Source organism: Corvus hawaiiensis, chromosome 6 (assembly GCF_020740725.1).
Source record: "Corvus hawaiiensis isolate bCorHaw1 chromosome 6, bCorHaw1.pri.cur, whole genome shotgun sequence".
Lineage (NCBI taxonomy): Eukaryota > Metazoa > Chordata > Aves > Passeriformes > Corvidae > Corvus > Corvus hawaiiensis.
Window position 1 is genome coordinate 56,843,378 of NC_063218.1, and position 23,226 is coordinate 56,866,603.

Sequence of the window (23,226 nt, forward strand, 5' to 3'; positions counted from 1 at the left end):
GGCCAGTGTCTTTGTTTACTCATTGAATGATTTAACTTATTTAATTATTGAGTTGCAGTCCAGGAATAATGCAAATTTATTGATTTGGCTTTGCCTTGGTAGGCATCCTGTTTTATACTAAGTAGCTGTTATTGAAAGTGGCTGAATTTTGGTAAAATACTCCCACTTTACCTCTGTTAAAGGGGAGCTCTGAGCATGTGGATATTTTACCAGTCACTCAGGCTGTATGTGCTGGTCCTCAGTGCCTGTTTATGGTGCTGGGTCTCACCTTGGGACCCAGAGCTCTGTTACTGTCACTCCTCCTTCCAGAGCACTGAAGAGGAGAGATGGAAACTGGTCCAGCCTTGTAATGGAGAGGATTTTCTTCCCTGGTCTCAGCTCTCTGCTTGACTCAGCTGAGCAAATTTCCAAAGCTGTAACATGATCAACCAAGGCACAGAGCTGGCGGTCGGGCTGGTGTCACACTTTCAACTCTAACTCCATCCTCCAGTCATAGCACACCAGCTGGATGCCAAGGACTCAGCCAAGTGTTACTCATCATGTTTCTGGAGGCTCCAGAACAACAGGGAGAGTCTGCCTTTCACTGGCTTTTCTCTGCCAGGAGAAGGCATGAGCCCCATGTGGAGGAATCCTGTTTTCACAGGTCACCCAACGGGCAGGTTGGCAAACAGGAATTCCCTCACATGAACTACAGATAATTTCGGTATTAATGTCAGCATGTACAGAAAAACCCAACCAACCAAAGAAAAAACACACAGAAGGCCTCAAAGGGGAGAAGAAAATGGAAAAGGAAAAAGAAGATGCACACACACTCTGGAGAGATACACAAATGTTTGGTGGTGGGACTAGCCAAGAAGTTGACTACAAGAAATTAAAGATCCACAATTTGGAGGACACCTGAAGAAACACAGATCTGAAGAGTGGTTCTGGACACCTCTGCACTTGTTCCATCTAAGCAGGCAAAATGCTTTTGAATTTTCAAAGATGAAATTTTCATTTCCAAAATGGTCAGTATTTTGAATTGTAACAGCACTGTTGATGTTGACTTTTAATTGCCGCTAAGAATTGAATTTTAAGAAAGGGCAAAATTAACTAATTCTTCATTTACAGAGGTAACAAACATCCCAGTGCACAGGTACCTCTCATCCCCAAAGTCGGGGATATTTTCAATTCCGACCCTCCATCCCTGTGAGAACAAACCAGAAATGGGTGTGGTTAAAGCACAGTGCATATTCATGAAACTGAAATGCAGAAAACCATGAATTACCAGCCCTTATCTAAAGCCCAGCAGTCTGTGCCTGTCCTCATCTGTGGCAATCAACTATCTTCAGGGAACTTAATGCTGTCTTCAGAATGCCAGAAAGACAAGCAAATGCTTGGAGGTCCCAAATATGCAGATGATTTAGGAGAGTAATAAGTCTTAGAAAGAAAACAATGAATCATTCACCAAAAAAAAGTATGGCTATTACATTTTTTAAAAACCTCTCACCATATAGTAATTTTAATTTCATTTTAGAAAGTTTCTTTGAGGTGTCGAGGTAATTTGACTCCCCATTAGCTGTCTCTTAAGCTTTTAATCGAATTCTAACCATAAAATATGATTATATGCTGTATGAATTTCATCAGACCAATTTCAAAGTGCCAGAAATAACCTTTAGCATGATTTAAATAGCACCAACCTGAACCTTTTGCAGTGCCACTGGCTTTCAAATATGTTCAGAATAGTTCAGAAGCAGCATCCCTTAATGTATTTTTTATTATCATGGAAGGAGGTCATGGTAATGGTTATTTTGAACTGAGGATATTTTTCTGCATTATCCTCTTATTATAGCCAGAGTAAGACACTCAATTTGAAATACATTCTTAAAAAAAAAAAAAATTCTGACCAAAAAAAAGGCTTAAAATGAACAACTTTTCACACCGGTATTGTTAGATGGGCTATTTCTTATCTGAAAACAATCACCTCTGGTTGAGATTTATGTCTGACATATAAGAAAATATCTTGTTGAGTTTCACATTAACATATGTGGGAATTCAGGGGCAGTTTCACTCATGAGGGTGTGCACAGTGCTAGTGTGACTGCTGTCTAGACAGCTACAAAATTCCATTAACAACTTCCACCCATGGCTTTAAGTTCCTAATTCATGTATTACTTCTGTGAGGTAAGGAGGTGATAGCTAATGCTTGAGGCTAGAAAATGAAGGGTAAAGTGAGTTATAAGGTCAACTAAGAGACTCGTGGAATTAAATCTTCTCTGGAGTCCCAAGCCAATAGTCGTACGTGCAAGACTGCCAACAACAGACTACATTTCAGGTTGCTCTTCGGTGGTGAACCTCTCTAGTGATGCAGAAGTGTTGATGTTCCCTACCCAGATGCCACCATAGTTATTCCATAAAACCACATTGCTTCCTAATATGCATTCACTGAATAGAAGAAGATGTGCAAACAAGTTTTGGATCTGTTGACCAGTCTATTCTTTCAATTCTTAGTGCAATTTAGACAAGACAAGCTTGCTGCTAAAATAGATGCTGAGCCTTTCATGGTGATGTGTGTGGCTCACCCATCCTCCCAGCTGCAAGAAGCTAGGTTGGAGTCTAGGCAAGCACATACGTGTATATATATATATACACACACCACCATACACATACTTATCTTCTGTAAGCATGTGGTTTTAAGCATGTAAATGGGACTGTCATAGGTTAGCGAGCTAAGTCTCAGAAGCGATGTTCTTCTTACAGCTTCCTTACAGCTGAAATTCTGTTGTAAAGCTGTGATATATCAGAGTACCCATTGTAATTTCATGAAGGCATGGGGGGTGGAGCGTTCAACTTGTACTTGTGAGCAAAAGCACCTGCGCTGAGATAGGCAGATGCTGATGCAGCTGTAATTTCATGAGAAGTTTGGACAGGGAGAGATGGAAGCGATGAGGACTTTTGCTCCAAATGGGAAAGGAGAAAACCTCAGTTCCTAGAGATGCTCCCAGAGATAGTCCTAAAGATGAAGATGAGGAACCGTTTGCTCCCAGGGAAGGAGAAGGGGCCTCTGTTCTTAGAGATGAAATGCTCCCAGAGATGGGTGAAGAGAACTTTTGTTCCTGAACGGCTCAACCTTAAAATTGTACCCTAAAAACTTCAAGAGTGGACCCTCGAAAGCAGTTGCGGGAAAAGCTGCAAGTCGGGGGAAGGGACTCACATGCGAGCAGAGAGACTCCTCCTCTTCCTAAATGGACTGAACAATATTTGGAAGTGGGCGGCTGGCTCGTTGTGATACTGTTTTCATAGCATGAGCAAGAAGAGACTTCTCTTTCTAAATGGACTGAACAAGGTTATTATGGAAGTGGTAAACAGACTGAACATCTCAAGGGTTGTCTTTTTACATTGTCAGTGGGAGAACGGAGGAAGGTGGGGGGAGGAGGAGAGTTCTGAAGGTGTGGTATAATTTTTTTCCCTCTTTTAGGTCTGTTAATAAACTTCTTTATATTCTTTCAAGTTTGGCGCCTGCTTTGCGTTTCTCCTAATTCTTATCTCACAGAAGATAAACAGTAATGAGTATTTTAGACCAAACCACTACACTGAATTGGTGTTTCTGCCCGGTTACAAACCCAACCCGCTACAGGGACTACTTTAAAAAAAACGTGGCTCAGAGTAGAAACACCTTTCTGACATTACAGTGAAGAGAAGCTCCACTTACGGGCCTTGGCAAGCTGTACTGGTACATTTCTGGCCTGTAGGTGGGCACCCACTGCACACCCGCCCGGGGCCGGGTCATGGTGCCCGGGGCACTGGTCACCACCTCGGAGTAGGGCAGGTGTGGGGCCGAGCCGTAGGCGTCCTGCCGGGGCTGGCCCCCGTGGCCGGCCGAGGCCAGGCTGAAGGCCTCCTCCAGCAGCATGTGCATCTGCTGCCGGACTTCATCGATGGAGGGCTGCGAGCTCAGCGTCGACGTCTCCGAGTGGCCCTTGGCCTGGCGGGACCTGCTGTAATTCCGGGGCTCGTTGATCCGGTCAACGTTCGTTTCTTCTATAATCTCAGGCTCGGTCTGGTGGGAGCAATAAAAGTGTATGTGTAAAGCTGGACAAGACAGTATTTGTGCTGCTTCACCATTCTCAAACAGAGATATGTTTGAGATGTAACTCATACAAACCAGGAATTGTGACAATGTAGATGCACGACAAATGCTGGAAAGAAATTGTATGATGCAGGGGAGTATAAGAGCCTTTTATGTTCTACATTGTTTGCTGGCAAAAGTAGCAGGAACAGTCTGTAGCAGATTAAACTGTCAATGACTCACTTAAAAACAAATAGGATTCATGTCTGAATTCTTGTCTTAGTTGTGGTATCAAGGGGAGTGCAACTGTGCCAGGAAGACTATGGTTCCTTAAGTAGTGCCATCACTATGAAGGACCCCTTACAAGGGACAGCTTATTACTGCTAGAGAGAATGAAATTCCTTTGTTCATGCTCTCACATGAAGATTTCTGAAGAACTAAAGGTCAGGAGTTTTTCTGAACTTCCTAACAATGAAACCACAAATGCAGTCCTGCCCCTTGCAGAGAACACCCTGGTCCAGCTCAGGGGTCCTACGCAGCCCCAAACAGGAGTTACAGAGTATTTATGCGAAGTTAACGTGGGAGCAGGGAATGAGGCACATACTTCAACGAGCAGAGAGTGCTTGGGCAGCTTAACCTGGTAGGTTACTCCCAGGGTGATTCCTTCTGTATGGATAAGTACAAACAGAAATCACCTCCCTGATTTTTTTTGGCTGTAACTCCGTGACAGAAAAAATCATCACATTGCAAGGAGTTGGCAGTGAAATACCACACTTTGTCTGTATTTTGTAAGATCAGTTTTACAGCCCAGAGTTTTAAAAACCTATGTTTTAAACCAGCAACTGATTCCTTATAATTCTTTAAACATCTGTAAAATGCATTGACTATGCCAGGGTAACCGGGATGAGCAATAGGATATGTGCCTCCTTCTATATATAGCATGTGGTTAGAACTGTGCTAGTGCTTAAAATAGCCATAAATAAAAGAATACAACAGGATGTTCTTGTTCAAAATTCCAGCACTATCCTGATCATTTCAGTGTTCTGTAGCTCCTAGTGTGACGTATTTTTTTCCCCTGTAATAGTGCTTTTTCTACACCTGAATAGATAAGCGACTGTGCTCCCAAGCTTTTGCAAGCCATAGGACAACCATAATACATATTTCTTCCTTTCCAGAGGGAAATATCAAACTGGTTTTCATCTTCTGTTATCAGCCACTCAGAAAAGAGTTACATTGCTACTGAAAACCGATAATAAATCTAAGTAAAATATTAATTTGCTTTCTCTGCTTTAAGTATAGCTATCTTTTGTATTTAATGAAAATAGAGCAGGAAAAAAGAGAAAAATGAATATAAAAATTAAACATTTGCACATTAGAATTTAACCATAATTTATACAGTTATGGTTATACAGTATATTATCTAAATTCAAAACCACAAACTCAAATTCAGACTTCCCAAGTGGTACACACATCAGATTGGGGGAGGGAGAATGCAACTGCACCAAATGATCTTAAATGGAAAAACTTTGTAGGAAGTCTTCAGCTAAATACTTTCCCTTAATTCTCTTCATGCATTTTGATTCCATTGTTGTTTGTGTTGCTACAATAAATAAAAATAAGGCACATTTAGAAGCCTGACTATAAAATGCAATGGTTGTTTGTTTAAGTGCAGCCAAAGAGCCTCTGAAATCATAATGTCCTGACTGGATGATTAATAACCATGGTTCTTCTATTTGCTCATGCCTGTAAAAATGTGAGTGGAATCCCACACAGACCTATTAGTACCCAATGCTGAAATAAATCAGGTTTTCTACTACAACTCGCTGGTGAAGCCAATAGACCTCTACAGAATGTTTAAAATATATCATATGTGTACAAAATATATATTAGCAGCCAACATTAAGGCAGCTTTGGTTTATCAATATAAAAGCTGACATGAAGATTTTGGAGGAGATTAATAATCATTTCTTTTTAAAATTTATTTCAAATCATGCTATCATTTTCTGAGGTATGCCATTTGCTATCCTATCAACTGAAACACGTAGCTATCATAAATAGAGGCCACTATACATTAATGCAACCATTAAAAAAAATCATACTCAGTTACTGTACAATAGAAGGAACTAGAGGTACATGAAGAAGGCAAACAAAACCCTGCAGTGAGAGACAGACTTTATGCACCTCTTGAATAATTCTGCTGCTGCAACTTTATCAGTAAAATCCTTTATGTGAACATTAATCTGTAAGAGTTTGGATGCATTGCATTAATTTAGCCATATCAACAAAATTATGCCAGTGAATTCTTTTGTATACTGATCTCTTAAACATGTATAATAAGGTCATTTTCTTCCTTTTATACAAAAAACAGCCTAAATATTTTCTGCTCTGGTATAAAGCTCATTAGAGCAGTCTAGAGGTTCTAGAGTCTTTTTTTATGGCATTTACTCTACACACAGTTGTTCATGAACTTGCTGAAAATAATAAACATGTTAATAAAGTCTCCTTAATCTAATTCCTAGGTGAAGGTGATGATAGTAAACCCTGTTGGGAATCTTTAAAATGGAAAGCTAGGTACTGTTCAATAATAATTCATTTATAAAAGACACTATAAAGGAAAATAATGTACTGAGAACATCAAACAGTAGAATGGACACTCCAAAATAATACTAAAAGCTACATATTCCGTATGAACAAATATCTTTATCCTAATATCCTTACCAGTTTTTAAGTCTGAGAAACAGAACCATGATTCAGAGAAATATCACAAAAATTAATTATAGAGAATGAAGTATTTTTAGAAAAGTATGAATGAAATTTAGAAATTAGAATTTAGAAATTTTTTGTTGAAGGGAAACCTTATGGTTGGGCACATGAGTGAGGAATTCTTAAGGAGTTTTCTTAAAGAATCTGGGACATCCCAATCTCTTTTCTTTAAAAATAAAAACATTATTATTGTTGGGAAGAAAAACATCAACACATAACCTGGGTGTACTGGTAACAGCTCACACACACATGAACACACACACACTTTTTTTTATACTGGAAAAAGTCTCATGACATGAAGGCAATAAGAATTATTTGATTCATAAATTTAATTATTTGGCACTGCTTATAAAATGCAAATTTCACTATTCTTTGGCAGGACTTGGTGCTAAAAACATGCTGGGAGGAAGAGGTTAGCAGCAGTCTGAGAAGGCTGGAACATTTAATATGACAGATTGGATGTCAAAAATGGGTACCAGGTGTTACTGTGTGAAACAGAAAGGGCACAAGAGTCAGCACTCAAACCAGCCCTTTCTCACCCATTTTCAGAGGTCAGATTTACAGAGGTGTTTAGTTGGTGAGATCCATAAATTCCATGGATGAAACATCAGTGCCCACCCATGGGTATCCTGGGAGACGAAGCCTGTCAGACACTCGGCACAGCTCCGAGGAGCCTCAAACAGGAGCGAGGGACCAGCCCACGCTGCAGGCTGAGGCTTGGCAGCTAAATTTCAATATCCTGTCCCATTTTCCTGGTGGCATTTCTGTGCTTTCAGATGGGAAATGCACTTGGAGCTGGAAGAGGTGCGCTGCAGTGAATCTGCAGTGCATCGGGCAAAGGGATTTTATGTAACTTATCAGGAAAACACTGTGCCAGGGACAGGTCGCCCAACTGCAGCATCAAAGGCAAGGCAAAAGCAATTTTTTCTGTGATGTGCACACATCTCAGAGTTTATAATTACTCTGAGGACACTCCAGAATCTGCATAAACTCTTTAATCTACTTTTAAGGTTTTTAACAAATTTTCTTTAAAATATATTTTATATACAGTATACACAATCTATTTAAAGATACTTTTAAAATCTACTGTCATGCCTGCTCCCAGAATGTTTTCAACATTGATTTCCAGGAAAACCAGTTTTTCCCTGTGAAAAAACTAGTTTTTATTAGCATAGTACTGGTATCCTAATTCCTCAGAAAGCAGTGTACCAGCCAGCCCACTCACATGGCCCCACATGACTCCTGCAGTCTGACAGGAAGTGTCCAAATGCAGGGAATCATTTCAGGAATCTGACAACTACAACATGCCCTGAAGAATTCTGTAAAAGGTTTACATTTTACTGAACACATCCCCCCAACCTTGGTACTTTCTTTCACCTTGCTAAAAGCACATTCCTGGCAGAGAGAGGGTTGACAGTGAAACCCTCCCCAAAAAATATTTTCCATCTACAATGTTTAGAGGATGGGCAACCACAGGTGAACTTCCTTGTTTTCCAGAATGGTTTAGACCTTCTCTAGGGACTGATCTTCAGCGCTGGCTGAGCTACAGCATTTTGTACACGTGGCAAAGGACTGAAAAACTCGACATTGCCCCGGTGTGGGGGCTATTTTTAATCCTCGTTCTGGGTTCACACAGTGTCAGCTGGCACCCAGTGTTCGTTCAGACTGCACAAGACAACTCCTCTGCCTTGTGCTGGCTGCATGAGCTCCTTGGACCATAAAGCAGCATCCCCTCTGGCTGGGTTTGACTTTTACCTACACAAAACTCTCCCAGTTCTGATGGGAGCAAGAGGACAATACCTGTCCCTAGGGGGTTTCCACAAAACACTGATATTGGGACTTAGGTGAAAATCCCAGAATTTGGTTGTTCATTCTTCCGAATCAAGAAGGCAGCTTCAGGCTGTTCTTCAGAACAAACAGAGGATTTTAATCACAATAAAAGAGCTCACTGTTAAGTAGCCACACGCTTACAAGAACTATCTAAATTCAAGATTTAATACTTTGGCAAATAATGGGGTTCGGGCAAACATTTTGTTTGCATTTCAGACTGTAAAATGATGTAGACTGATAAAGCACATGAAAGAGTTTGAGCTCTTTTCAGGATGCTCAGTGCACATAAGCTCCTGTAACATTAAACATCTCATGGCACTCTGGCTTGTGGCTTATCAATAGTTCCCTGGGTTTAGGGGCAAATTAAGACTCTGCTGAGCAGATTTCAGTGCCTACAGCCAATGAACTTACATCATATCCACTGTTCCGGATCCCACGTCTGGGCCTTTCTCGAGTCACCAGAAGATCCATCTCAGTTTCCCCTGGGCTGGGACTGTTCAGAGACTGCCTGCTTCTGTACACCGAGTTCTTCAACGGCTGCCTAAAAACATGAAACAAGAAAACAGTAAAATGAAAAATAAATTAATGACAGGCAGCAGTTTCCAATACTCACCTTTGTTCTTAAATGATGACGTTCATAAAAATACCACTTTGTTACAGGATATTCTTTCTACACATATGAGGTGCTAGAAATCAGTAACCTTATTGAGAGATGATTAATTGTTTTTATGGTTTAAGGAAAATAAAAGATGTGGACCATATATGGGAGCTTATCAGATGAAATATGTCCCAAGAAGATATCAGGACCCTTTTAACTTCAGCTGATATGATTCAAGTTCATTAAAAAAAAAACCATATAGAAAAATAACAGGATCTCCCACACACACAGATGGGGAGCAGAGATTTTGGTTGCTGATCCTGAGCAATGAGAGAGAAGCAGAAAAACACTCCACTGAAACAAACACCCAGCAAAGGGAACGGGAAGAGACAGAGTAGTGGGAGGAAACTGCTTGCAAAATGCTGTTTTTAAATAGCCAGTTTGGTAACTGGCCACAGCTTTCTCAGAGAGCTGTGCTCCCTGGGATTCAGCTGCTTCCAGCACAGCTCTGAGCAGCACTGGGACAAAGTGCTGCTCATCTCTGGGCATTGAGCTTCCGCTGCTGGGTGCTCCAAACCAAGGGGAAGCAAATGCAATAGAAAGGCAGAATAAAAATGAATATCCAAAATAGCCGGTAATCTCGTCAACAAAACCATTTCTGCCCTGGTTGCTGGTCATACAAAAACAAATGCAGCACCCCTCTGTGAAATGCAGAACATGTCTGTACATATCTGCAGGAGGGTTTGCCAAATGGTGATACAGGAACTTTATGCTTCATCAAGCTGCATCTTTTAAGAAGGCTACTTCCATACCAGCAGAGTTTATGAGTTGTTTTCATACTGTGTCTGGCCATTACTCATTTTTTTGCACACTCCAGAGAAGCACTGGTCCTGAAGTAGATCAGTAACAGAAGAAATAATGGCATGCTAGCTTCATTTATTAACACAGTAATTACACTGCTAGAGCCTGATACAAAGTTATCTTTGCCTAGCCATGCTATTTTTCTGCCTGGTGCAATTACTCCATTCAGAATATTAAATTAGATCAGGTCATCTAACACGTCCCTGTGCTGCTTATTTTACACAGGGGACCTGGCAGTGCTCATAGTGAAGTAAGACAAGTTGCACTGTTATGTCTGAAGTCATACTTTCAAGTCACTTCATGGTTTAATGTTTCAAGAACCATCAATGAAATGAACAGACAAGACAGTCCAAATTAATTCACTGATAAATAATTCTTCAGGTATTCCAGATCTTGTTAACAGCACTTTTTGCCTTGACAGATTAGAGCAGCAGAAACTGGTTTGCAGAAATCCAGAAAGTAGGACATTTACATGATCAGACAGGATGAAAGGTAGGACAACAAAATAGCAATTTCAAGTTTCTGATTAAATAAATTACTCAGGCGTGTACTTAGTTTTAAGGCAACTTTCAAAAACTTCTGTGTGACCTTTGATCACAAATCACCACGCTCATGTTTGAAAGTCCCAAATGCACTGCCAAAGCAGAAGACAAGCAGAGCTTTTGGAATAAGTTTCCCCTATAAAAATAATATTGGATGAATTCTTTCTTTCTATATAGTCTTTCTCTGATTATACTGTTGGTATTACCAAAAACAGGGTTATGCACAGGTCAATCAGACCTGACAATCTTCATCTTATTATGCCAAAGGTCTCTGAAATTTCATATGTTTTACAATAGGTCCATAAATACTTAGTTGAGGCAGTTGTGATATATTTTCTAAGGGATTCAAATATACAGCTCTGTAAAACATGCAGATTCTTGACCTGATTACAAACTATTAAAGAAAATCCAAGAATAGTGTGTATCATCAGTAGGCTCTTAAAAATTACCTTGAGATTGCCAATTACCTCATTTAAGAGAGTTTTACTAATGAGAAAGGAGGTATGAACAGGAACAACAGGCATTCAACTGGGTTAGGAAGTGCCTTCTGGGAACACAGCTGGAATGTTTTAAAACATGAGTATTATGGTACTGATGACTGAAAGGTACCTAGAACACAAAGCTCTTTGTTCTGGAAAAAATCAAATCATTTAGCAGCAATGCTTTGTAAATCACTTTTAAATACAATTTAAAATTAATCCAAAATATAAAGGTAACCCTGAGTAATCAACTGCATCTCTATTTTCTGATATGTTTTGGAAGTGCTGTAATAATGTGACTTAATTTAGAGGAATATATACAAAACAGGAAAGAGTAGAATAGACCTTTTCCCTAGAAACTTTGAAATCTTTGACTTAGTTTTTAGTGATATCATTTTAAAAATTGCAATTTTTCAAGTTTTAATTGCTGTAACAATGATTCAGAACAGAAAAGGTTAGAAATAATTTTTTTCAATTGTATGCTTACCTAGTTTGCTTTTAAAGCAATTTTATTTCATTACGGAAATACAATTGTGTTGATTCATTTATCAATAACCAAACTCCACATTGCCTTGTAGTACTTGGTTTTCCTCCAGAAGTGTGACATTTTAGCCATCTTATTTTTGTTAGAAAAATAAGACCAGTAATTGTCATGGGTGTTGCAGCATATCAAGTTCAGCTCCAGGTCGTAGTATGGAAATTCTAGCACAGAATTCAGAACTGGTTTGTTTGTTTGTAAACATCTGCAGCATCTGTGAAGTTCATTAAGTGTTCTGTGTCTTCACAGAAAGTGCATCAGAAATGGTTCTCTCTTCCCATGTAGGGATACAGAAAATAGATTTAACAAGTTAGTCCAGCAGCCAGCCTTTTATGGTGCAGCTACACATTGGGATCATTCCTCCACAGCAGTTTACCTGCCTCCTAGCAGTTTATATCATGCCAGGGATCACTGTCTCCAATAGACTGTGACAGGTTTACACAACACATCGGAAAACACGCAGGAAAAATGTATGGGATCTTCCCACACACTGGCACAAACAATCAGCATTGTATTCACCAAAAAGCACATGGCTGTGTTAAAGCTTCAGTTTAATGTTTTAAACATTTCCTGTGAGCCATGTGACACATAATGAACGCCCAAATTAATGCCTCAATCAGTCACTGTACGTACAGCACACAGCCACACCAAAGTGTTGAGGGACCTTTCCAGCTCCCTGGACTAAATGTACTCCTCAACAAGTGTTCCCAGTGCTCTGTCTGGACCTCCTGGACCTCCTGGCAGAGCAGGGCTCCCATGTAGGGAAGGCTCCATTTCTCTCCTTTTCAGTGCACAATGAATTGGAAAACTGCTCAAGGAAATGGTGCCCCAGGACCTCCAGCAAGAACATAACACAAGGCTGAGTCAGCATCTTTTCATTGACCAGTGCAGCCCTGGGAAAGAGCTCTTCCAGGGCACTATCCCTCAGCCACTGAACTCTAGACCTACAGAAATGCATCTGATCACAACTTTTGCCCATATTCTGAGCCAACAGTGCATTTGTAATTCCCATTACAGCCTTTTTCATCTCTGTGCCCCGAGGGTAATTGCTGAAGTTGCGCTGTGTGCAATGCCTGTGTCACCAGCGATGCTTTGATTGCAGTCAATTTAAGCTCATAGGAAAATTTTGGTCTGAACTTTCCAGGAGATGGGCTGCAAGATTGCACCTCCAGGCGTGAGGGCCATTTCCAGAGGAAAGGTGCTTCAGTATCCCTTTTTCTCTCATGGATCAACTGATGCTTGTCCCTGATCACAGGAAGAACCAGAGCCGTCCTGTGCAAGGTGCAATGGCAAACACACTCTTTTACAATCCTTCACACCCCCAGAACTTCCAAGAAAGAGGAATCTGCACACTGGGCCGTGCCTGGGGTAGGACTGGTGTGATCTCCTCTTTCCAATGTGCCAGTTTGTGTTCCAGAGAGCACCAGCAACAGAGCACCCACCCACAGCAGCAGCTCAGGCACAATCAGCACCTGCACTCCCCCTACATTTCCAAAAATGGGGAGATGAATGCTACTGGTGCCATCCTCAGGAGACAGTGAAGTGTTAATCAAACATTAGTAATGTTATACAACATGCCAGCTTCACATGACAGATGAGCAAGTTACGATTTTTTCTGTTAAAGGCACAGGAAGATCACCAATAACAGGCACACACACCACCTTACAGATACTATCCCTGCAGGACTTCATGGACAACATGCTATCTCATGTCTACTGCAATAGTTACATTTAGATTAAAATAATGACAAAATAGTAATATCACTGTATTTTGAAAAAGGACCAATTCAGATGCTAACTTCCTGCCTAAAGTCTGCTCTGAGTATCACCAATAACATTACTACCACTTTTTCTGTTTACCTTTGAGAATGACTCACAAGAACTTGCAACAGTCCCTTCCCTTATCTTTTTCTTTCCATTTGTTTGTTTTTAACCATACTGCAGCTTTACCAGAGGACATGCTTTCCATGGGCTATATGAATTTTCTTCATAAAGCAGAAGGGACAAGTGACCATACAACAAACAGCTGGCTCATTAAAACAGCCCCTCTGACTCCCAGGACATCTACTCTCCTCCCAGATGAACTGCATACAAAAAGTCTCACCTGTTCTTAGACTCAGCAAACGGAGATGAGACATCTGCATCTGGATCCAAAATGTGGTCAAGTTCTTTCTGGTTTTTCTCATACATCCTTTTTCTGTCTGTCAGCCCCTTGCTATTATCAACCTGTGGGAAATCATAGTACCCCTTCCTCTTGGCTTTCAGGCGCAGCTTGTTGCGGTAGTGCTCTATGTCAGACTTCTGCTTCAAAGCCTTGTTCACCTAAAAGGCAAGAAGATGTTTCAGGGCTGGTGGTGGGCTGGCTACCTCCAAAGGATATTGTCGGCGCGTGTTTGATGCGCTGCATGTGTCATCTCTCTGTACCACACCGTGCCATCTGCAAGCAGCAAGGAACTGCAAGTGAACAGAGTCACTGCATTTTTATGGCTTGGCAGATGGTTAAATAATTTTAGCCTAAAAAACCGTGTACCATTACAACAGTGACTCAGAGACACCCACTGAGGAAAAACACTGGTGGTGTCAGCCAATTGGCGTGACCCAACACCGTGCGTGCTTCGGGGCACCACAGGCACAACTCACCCATCAGAACTCTGCTGGGGTACAGAGACATCACCCCTGACTACACAAAACCTTAAAAAAGTCACCACCGATGGCTGGGGAAGAACTCCAGTGAAATGACAACAAATGTTTCTTTTATTTATATTATTTCTTACAAATCTCTTAAGGGCTCCTGTCAGAGAGGGACCTTAAAAAAGGGGGTGTTTGGTCTATCCTGGTACAGCTTAGTCCCATGGTTTCTCCTAAGTATTGAGAAAATTTCCCTCCTGCTTCAAACTGCAAGTTACTTGGAAATCAGGAATTTACTTGGGCTTTGTGCTTGCAGGGTCAAATTCTACAGTCTTCTCACAAATTACAGGAAGTGCGTGTGCAAGGGTGCACGCAGCACCAGGAGGGTCATCCTGCTGCCTTACAGAAAAGAGATGCTGAAAGCTAAATAAGTCTTTCTCTGAGTTTGGAAGGTACATGGCATGTCAGGACTTAAAATCCAAGTACAAAGTGGAGCACAACAGGCTGCAGTAATCCAGGCCCACATGGGAGCTCTCATGACGCTTTTACAGTGTCCCTGGCAGCAGCCCTCCCCGCTGCTCTTAAACTGTTTTTAGCTGTTTAAATGGCTGTTGCAGTGTGAGTTTGTAAACAAGGCACCTCTGTGGCTTGTTCCCATTATGTTCAACAACTTCATAAAAGCCTCAGTGCTTTGTAAATGGGCAGCTCTTGATTAAATCTATATCAAAACATGAATATAAGTGTTGCAGTCAAAGCATGTTTTTGGCCAGCATCTGGATCAGACACTTGTGCCATCCCACTTTTTTCTTTCAAAACAGCTGCATCCTCTGTGTACAGGCTGGAGCACAGAGCAAGTCCATGGTCCCACTGCACCCCTTCTCACTCTGAATGAGATGTATTGCTCAGTATAGAAAGATCAGGTGGGCACCCAGATGATCTATACATACTTTCATACCCAGCCACAGAATTCATGTAGGAAAAGATCTTATTCTGCTTTCTGCCTTCATGACTCACTTTTTTAAACAGCAGAGAAGGACATTGGGAGGGTAGGAATATAGAAAATTGCCTCTTCCAAGGTTGCAGGCATTCACAGTGCATTGTGAAAGAGCAGATCTTAAATTCTCAGATCTCTGACCCCACAATGCTAATGGAACTTTATATAGCATAAAGGTGAGAAGCTCCTAGCAGCCCTCAACTCTAACAGGCTTAAGATCGTTCTGCTGGTGCCTGTGGCCAAGGAAACGCCTGGAGACACTACCAGACAGTCCTTACCTCTCCATTGATGATGGCAGACTCCTGGCTCCTCTCTGAAGCAGCATGGACAGCAGGGAGGGCCACGGGTTTGATGGCGATGAGCTGCACCGATCCCGAGGAGGTGTCGAAGGGGTCGATGGCAGACTTGGCAATGTTATCAAAGAGAATCCCTCCTTCCTCGTCATCACTCACGGCCACTAGAGCACATCAAACTCACTCAGCATAAAGACACAGACATTTCTGCTGCATGCTCAAGGGGAAGTTCAGCAAGCACACACTTTGGATTAATGACGTGCTCAGCGCACTCAAGGTGCAGGCCTGGGAGACCTTTATATTGGGAAAAACATCCCATTAGATCACAGAAAATGTTATGTATGCAAAGGATTCTCTGTCACTTCCCAAAAAAAGGCTGATTTCCAATCTGCACTAATAAGATAGAAAAAAGGAGAAGAATGGAACAGGAAATTGTATGAAAATGCCAGTGAAAATTAAAGTATCTAGGTTTCACATGGAAAGTTAATGTTTTCCTAGGTTTCATATGGAAACACACACACACAAGTGCCCATGTGCCAAGGCATCAGTAGCTACACCTGATCCAACCCAAGCATGCAGCTTTTTTTCTGTCTTATACTGCAAGAGCAAGGGCATACTCAAAATTTGCTAAAATAAGTAGGTTTATTTTTCAAAACTTATTAATGCTAAAAACGCCATTTATTAAAATAAAAGCATTTTCTGCTGTGTGTTAAAAATGCTTAAGAAACTGATGGTATCTAATCTTATGTTAATTTTTTGCTTTGCAAGCAGTACCTCAGGTCTCTGTAAAGTTAAACTGTAAAAATTTCTTAAGAGCCAGAAAAAGGCTTCTGTAAATCTTTAAAATTAAATAGCATGGCAAAGCATCTTTAGTTTCAGATTTCTATAGAAATGGATAACTCCTTCACATGCAATCGGGCCCTTTCTCCTCCAAATTTTCTTTGCAAACCTGCATCACCTTGTCAGCCGTTGAATCTGAAACCTCTTACCCACATTTTGAAGTGAAAGAATGACACTAAAGCATGAGCAGAAATTCTACAAAGAGATCCTTGCAAACATGTTTGAATAATTATGCTATTAGAGGGAAGAATGGTTGCTCCATCTCCTCACTGACAGGAGCAGAGATCCTCTGCTAAAGAACAAAGTGGTCTGCTCTAAATTTATTTCCTCTGAAAATACACTCTGCTTTAATATTTAATCACTGCACAAATTACAATGGACTTGTATAAACTCAGCAGTTTAGACAGCCAATGATTTTGGTAAGAAAATATTTGACAGCAGTAACATAAAAGATGAACCCTCTGAGTAAGCTCATTATCTCTATCTGTGCTCAGTGTAACTGGAGCTGGCACCACTTGAGCTTTTGAGCAATAGATGGGTTAAGTCACTCTGTCATTAAATATTGTCCCTGCAGCTCCACAGAACTGTCCAAACACAATAGAGCCTTTAGTGGGTCTGGAGTCCCCTTGTCCCTCCTGGGGCTGTTCAAACACTCCAGATGTGTGTGCTCAGCAGAGCAAGCAGCTCATGAGCCCAGCTCAGTGACAGGACCCCGGACTGCCAGGGACCACCAGGACACCACAGCAGCAGGACCAGAGAACGAGGGGATCCTCGCCTGGCACTGACCACACGTGAGCAGGGAGGCAGTCACGTTACAACGAGTATAAAAGCGAAGCATGGATGCTCCTCTCTGGGGGGATTTTGAAACCCAGCACCCACAGAGAGCTCAGCTTGCTGCAGAGGCATGGGGTGTCCCCCCAGACCTCGTTTCAGGATCAGAAACCAAGAGTTTTTCTTAATGAAACAGAATTCCTCTAGGACTCGTTAAAGAAAAGAAAAAATTAAGGGTAAAAAGAATCAGAAACCACAGATGGTAACTAATTCTGATGTGGAGCACTAACACCACAGAGCACCCTCAGTTTCAGCCCTCTCAAAGGTGAGCACATCTCCTGCACCTACTGCAGTGCTACCAGGATGGACATGAGAGCCAAATGGGACTAGAAACTGGAATTTTATTCCACCTTAGCTTTGAGTTTGTTCATTAACTGGCATTTACAATCTAAAAGTAGGGTTTTTTCCCATTGCCCCTTTTCCACTGGTAGGTGATAAAGAGAGCCTGTGATCTGCAGTCATTGGCACACTGCTATAATGTGTGCTGGCACTGAACCACAGCAAGCACTGGGAATTTCATTATTTGCTTCTATCCATCACCCAAGAGAATTTACAGCAACCATTTATAACATGACTGAACCACAACAAGCTCCAAACTTCGAGGAACAAACCAAAGGAAGTTCAGAGAAACATGGGAAGTTTTTTTGCTGTGTATCCCTGCTCTGGGCCAGTCCACCCATCCCAGCATCTCAGCTGGGTGAGCAACTGGCCAGCACTTCAGAGCAAACTTCAGAGAACTGCGCACATATTCTTTATAGTCACTCATGATAAGCACCCTTGCTTATTATAGTTAGCAACATGGTTTAAAAGCGATGTTTTAGATTTCTGTTTTCAAACAGATGCATTCCAGCACTATTGTGGAGTCGTTCCACTCGTGCCTCTGTGTGAGCACAGAGTGAGACTTAAAAGCTCAGTGGCAGAAAAGGGAAAAACCCAACTTAATGACTACTTAACAGCAATTTCCCATCTCTGAAATATCTCGTGCTAGACAGCTCATGCCACATGACCCACTGAGATTGAATTACTCCTCCTAATCTTTCTGTGACTGCAGCACATGAAGATCTATCCAGAGCAATCATTTATTCGGGTCGAGTGCCAGTTGCAGTGAAGAGCAGCGTGGCACTGGGTCCTTGAGGAGCAGGACCATCCCTGAAGCTCTGTCTCCACACCACTGCAGCTCTCAGTACACAAGATTTGCTCCATGCACGCTGCCCCAGGGATGCTGTCGTCCCATTTCTGTGCAGCTCTGCGCTACTTCCAGCCGGCAGTGCCAGCAGGTGGTGCTACCCACTCGTGACCAGCTGGTCCCATGGAAAAAGGGCTGTGGAACTGCAGCTCTGAACGGTTAAAAAAACAATTAGACAGGTAAAGTACTCTATTTTTACCTAGTTAATGATTTAGTGTAAAAAAAAAAAAAAGTGACACTTTCGTCAGACAAATATTTCAATGAGGGCCACAAAAGATTCCTTGTCTCCTCTCTCTTTCCCTCTACCTTGTCTTTCCTCCCCTCTACCCCATCAAAATATGCTGGAAGGGAGAAAAAAAAAGACTGAAATGCTTACACATTAAAAAAAAAAAAATTAATTAAATGAAAGACATTTAAATTGCCTGTGAATCAGATAACCTTCCAGCCAAACATTTGAAACACAGATTTGTGCTGTCCTGCTGAGAAGCAACCATTTGAAAGATTTTGGAAGTCCTCAGTAAAAAAACTGACAGCAATAGAGAAAAACACAGAAAGTCAAAACCTGGGAAACACCTGCAAGCAGGTGGACTTGCTCTGCCTTGTCTTACATCACTCAACAAAGTATTTTTGAAGATTCCTTTTACATGAAGGAAAGGCAAACATTGCAACCATACCTACAGAATATACCTACAGTTTGACAAAGAGCAAATAATGTCACATGTCTAAAATAGCTCCTTAGGAAAAAGTCCAGGTATCAGTATTTCAAACAGAAATCCTGACTCCTGAATGTGATTTAATAACGGGGAAGTAATTTTCATTTTAGAGAAAATCTCCATATATATAAAAAAAAGCAGACATTTTTCTGTATCATCCAAGTCATTCTATTGATCAGATGACTACCTACAGAAAATTACAAACAAGAGCTCTTATCAATAAAGAAACATCTATTTCTGAAAGAGTTTATAGGCCTTTAAGCAAAACACAAGTTTCCTAACATTAGTATCTGAACCTATCCAGGACAGAAGTACCTCTCTGGAAGATACTGCAGGTAACAGAAAACACACTTGTGTACACACACACCCTTTCAAAAGTGCACCCAGCTCTGAGACAGTGCAACGCCAAACCTCTCACAAACAGCACAAATATTATCTTTTCAGAATCAGCCAGCTTACAGACTAATGGAAACAGCTCATGATTCCTCCTGGACAGTATTTTCTTAGGTCTAAAGTCTGCTAAAAGCACAGTGATGTGTCTAGGGTGTTGGAGTCCTGGGTTGGGTTGGGATCCTGAAGCAGAAGCCACCTGAGGAGGTCATTTGAGATGCCTAAACTTGTATTTGCAGGTTTCCTATGAAACTGTGTACACAGGGTGAGCACTTGTGTCTTAGCTGCTTGTTTTGTTCCCTTTCCAGGAAGGTTTCCTGCCCTTACAAGCAGAAGGTTCTCTCTCTGTGCCTATGTCTTCTCCTCCAACCACATCTGCCTCACTTCTGAACATCAAAGTCTTTCAAAAAGAGATCACATATTTCATAATGTTTGCAGTGAATCCATCACCCCTTTTCTTGGCTGACACTTCTGTAATAAGTAGATATATTATCTGTAATAAGTAGATATATTAAAATTATTTAACTGATAGGGATAATGAACATACAAAAGATAGGGAAGGCACGAGATCCCACAACAGAAGCTTCTTTAAGGAAGTGGTGCCCTAGGAGTTCTAAAAACCTTTGGAGAAATAGTTTTCTGTTTGCACAATAAAACTGTACATTTGTCTTCTTCAGTGCTGACATATTAGTGAAAAACCTCAGCCATCCAGACTGCCCCTGAATCTGATGGCATCAACATCTACATGCTCTTTACTCTATTGCTTGGATGAAAACTCCTGTCAGGCTCAATTAGTAGCAGAGTAAAGGTCATCCAGAGGGGAAGGCAAACATGAATGAAGAAATATTTATTTGTGTGATCATTTGCAGATCCCAGATCCCTCAGAGATCTGCTAAAACAGGCACCTTAGCAACACAGCATGCAGTATTTTCTTGCCATGAGAAAAGCAACCAAAAAGCCAGGGTCAAAAAAAAAAAGAAACGGTATTGAGTAAGTCTGAAGCAGGATGCTAGCAGAGTCACAGGGCTCTCACTATTTAAAGCAAATAAACAACAAAAAAAGGGCAGTGGAAGAAATGGAAACAGTAAGGAGAAGAATTTAGTCTGCATCACTCAAGCTGAAATCTTGGAAGAAGAAAAAAGGGAATCAATGTGTAAAGCTTCTGGGAGGTTCAATAGCAACTGGTGCCAATGCACAGGATTTCAGCTAAACAGGTGGATTTTGTGTATTCTTGGGGCTTTTTACCCCCCTGTGGTTAAATGTAGTAAATTACTCCAGAAGGCCTAGGAGTTCACTGTGAGGAGGTGAAGAGTCAGATGAAGTCCCTACTTAACACCCTCTCTGGGCAAAACGAAGCTAATGCTTCAGGATGAGGGAATGGATGATGAAATGGATGATGATTGCTCTACAACAAGAATTCTTCCCAGCAGCCTGATTTCTTAGCCTTTCAAAGACACAGGCATCAGGAAGGGGAATCGTCCCACTTCCAATCTGCACAGGTGCTCCAATGCAGTTGTCAGGGCTCCTTCCTGGCTGGGCCTTACCTCCAGAGATCTGTCCCAGTTGGCCATGACCCTCTGGAAGCAGCCTTTCCCACTCTGACTGGTACTCTGCCCAGCACGAAGAAGGGTGCTGGATGTCTGCTGGGATCCACCAGCTCCCCCAGCTAACTCTGTGTCCAAGCTGCTACATCCCTGCCACTGGACAACATTGCCGTTGCCATATTTCATTTTATTTTGAGTCACCACAGACAACTGCTCAGAAATTCAGAAAAACAGGCTCTGATGCTGAGCTGCCACATCAGACAGACTGAAAACTAGTGGCCCACGCTTCTGTAGAATAAAGGAGGCAGTGTATCATAGCTTGGCTGAGTGACGTCCAAAAATCCCTTTGATTTTAGCTAAGCCAATAGTACAGACAAGTTTTTCTGCCTGCTACTTCGCTCCTACAGACAGCTCTTGCCTGGACAAAGGAAATTATACTCTTAGAGACTGATATTTTAAAAAGGAGTGAGGCCCTTGACTGAATGACTTCTGAAAAGTTATATTTGTTTTCAAAGACAGTGTCCAAATGATTGGGAAATGAGAAGTTGGTCCAGTTTCTTACACAAGGAAGTTTGACTCTTTGGGAATGCTGCTTGTCCATCTCCACCTGTGATGATGAGGTTTAAGTACAAATCTGAGCTCAACTACACACGTTCTTAGCCCAAAACCTGGGGAGTCACAAGCTTCATTGAGAATTGATAGTGAATCAAAACTTTTGTATTTCTCTAAAAAAAGAAACGAGTACTCACACTCTTCCAAAGACACTTAAAGGTTGAAAAACAACCTATATCAATTTCATTGGCTTCATCTGGAGAACAGCTGGTGAAAGGAAAGGTTGTACTGTGGGCTACTTTAGTTCTCTAGGTCTGAGTTGGGTTCAGCCATTTGCTTCTCCCTGAATGACATTTGGCCTGATAAATGATAGGTAGAACTGCTAATATCCTGTTATTCTCTTCCACATTCTCTTTCAAACCCATCTCAGAAATTGCCAGTACCTCTGTTGGCTGATTCATCCATATTACAGTCCTCTAACATACATAATTTGGCACTTTTAAAAAAATGTTTTCATTTTTTTTAAGTGTCAAAAGTAAATGAATGTAGAATTCATCAACAATCAATTAGAAAGAAAAGTTTCTATTAATATAATAATAAGTGTTCTTCAAGAAAAAACATGCTGTTATCTTACAAAAGCTTATCACTGTTTGATTCAAGTAGATACTTTGTGTTTTCTGTAGAAATAACGCTCAGCTGAAGAATTCTCCTGATCCTCCAAAGCATCAGGTCCTGAAGCCAAGCCTGTCACTGTGCTGGTTTCACATTGTTCACTCACAGCCCTGACACACTCCATTTGGAGTCAATTTTGATACAAGCCATATAGAATTTACGTACTGAGGTAACATCCAGTGCTGTCGTTTCTCCCTGTAACTAAATGTCAGCAAGAAATAGAATCTAAAATTGGTGTGTAACTATGGCAACTAATGAGCCATTCTGACTTGGAGTCCCCAAATCCAACATGTGACCATCAAGGGATTCATTCCAGTTTGAAGACATTGCTTGTCAGAGAAGAGAATCTGCTGCTGCTTTTGCCGACGTGCGTGTGAGAGCCACCAGCCGAGAGGCAGGCTGGGGAGCTGAAGCAGGCTCAGGCAAACAGCTGCGAGAAAAGCAGCTTCCTTCTTAAACTGGACAACTTTAAAACAGACAACTTTCTGCAGATGCTGATCACACTGGGTTAAGGTAAAACCCTGCAGAAAGAACAAACTGTCAGAGATAATAACAGTGTTCATAATCACAGCACGGGGGAGCAAAGCGCAGGGTCTGCGATGAGAAGTAATGAGTGCATTGAGGCTTTGTTTTTTAATTTCAACCTCAATAGGCATTTGGGATCACACAGCTCCAAGCTGAACTCCATTAATTCTGATAAGAGGAGGTCATTTCATCTCTCATGACCACATCCTCCTTCTCAGAAGCTGTTCTGAAAGGCCTGTTTGAGGAAACTCTCTTAAACGTACCTTAAAAGATATGCCTACAGCTAAAATGTTCCCACCTCTTTACCATGGAACAAGGTATTTATTCCCCTTCATATCTGTGCCAGATGACCCTTTTTAGGGCCATGGCAGTCGAGGGAAGAGATTTCCCCCACAAGGAGC

The 23,226-nt window shown here is 41.4% G+C and overlaps 1 protein-coding gene across 3 annotated transcripts in view; it reads right to left on the reverse strand.

Annotated features, from left to right (window-relative positions):
• The window catches only part of KIAA1549L (KIAA1549 like), a 76,276-nt gene that overhangs the window by 19,558 nt on the left and 33,492 nt on the right, over positions 1-23,226 (reverse strand). For 2 of the 3 annotated variants that reach the window (XM_048306508.1, XM_048306506.1), the window contains exons 14-17: positions 15,558-15,736; positions 13,762-13,979; positions 9,052-9,181; positions 3,691-4,038 (exon numbers count right to left, since the gene is read on the reverse strand). In XM_048306508.1, the coding sequence (XP_048162465.1) occupies positions 3,691-4,038; positions 9,052-9,181; positions 13,762-13,979; positions 15,558-15,736 (875 nt within the window). The remainder of the gene's footprint in view (positions 1-3,690; positions 4,039-9,051; positions 9,182-13,761; positions 13,980-15,557; positions 15,737-23,226) is intronic. The other variant, XM_048306507.1, reaches the window with a different exon arrangement.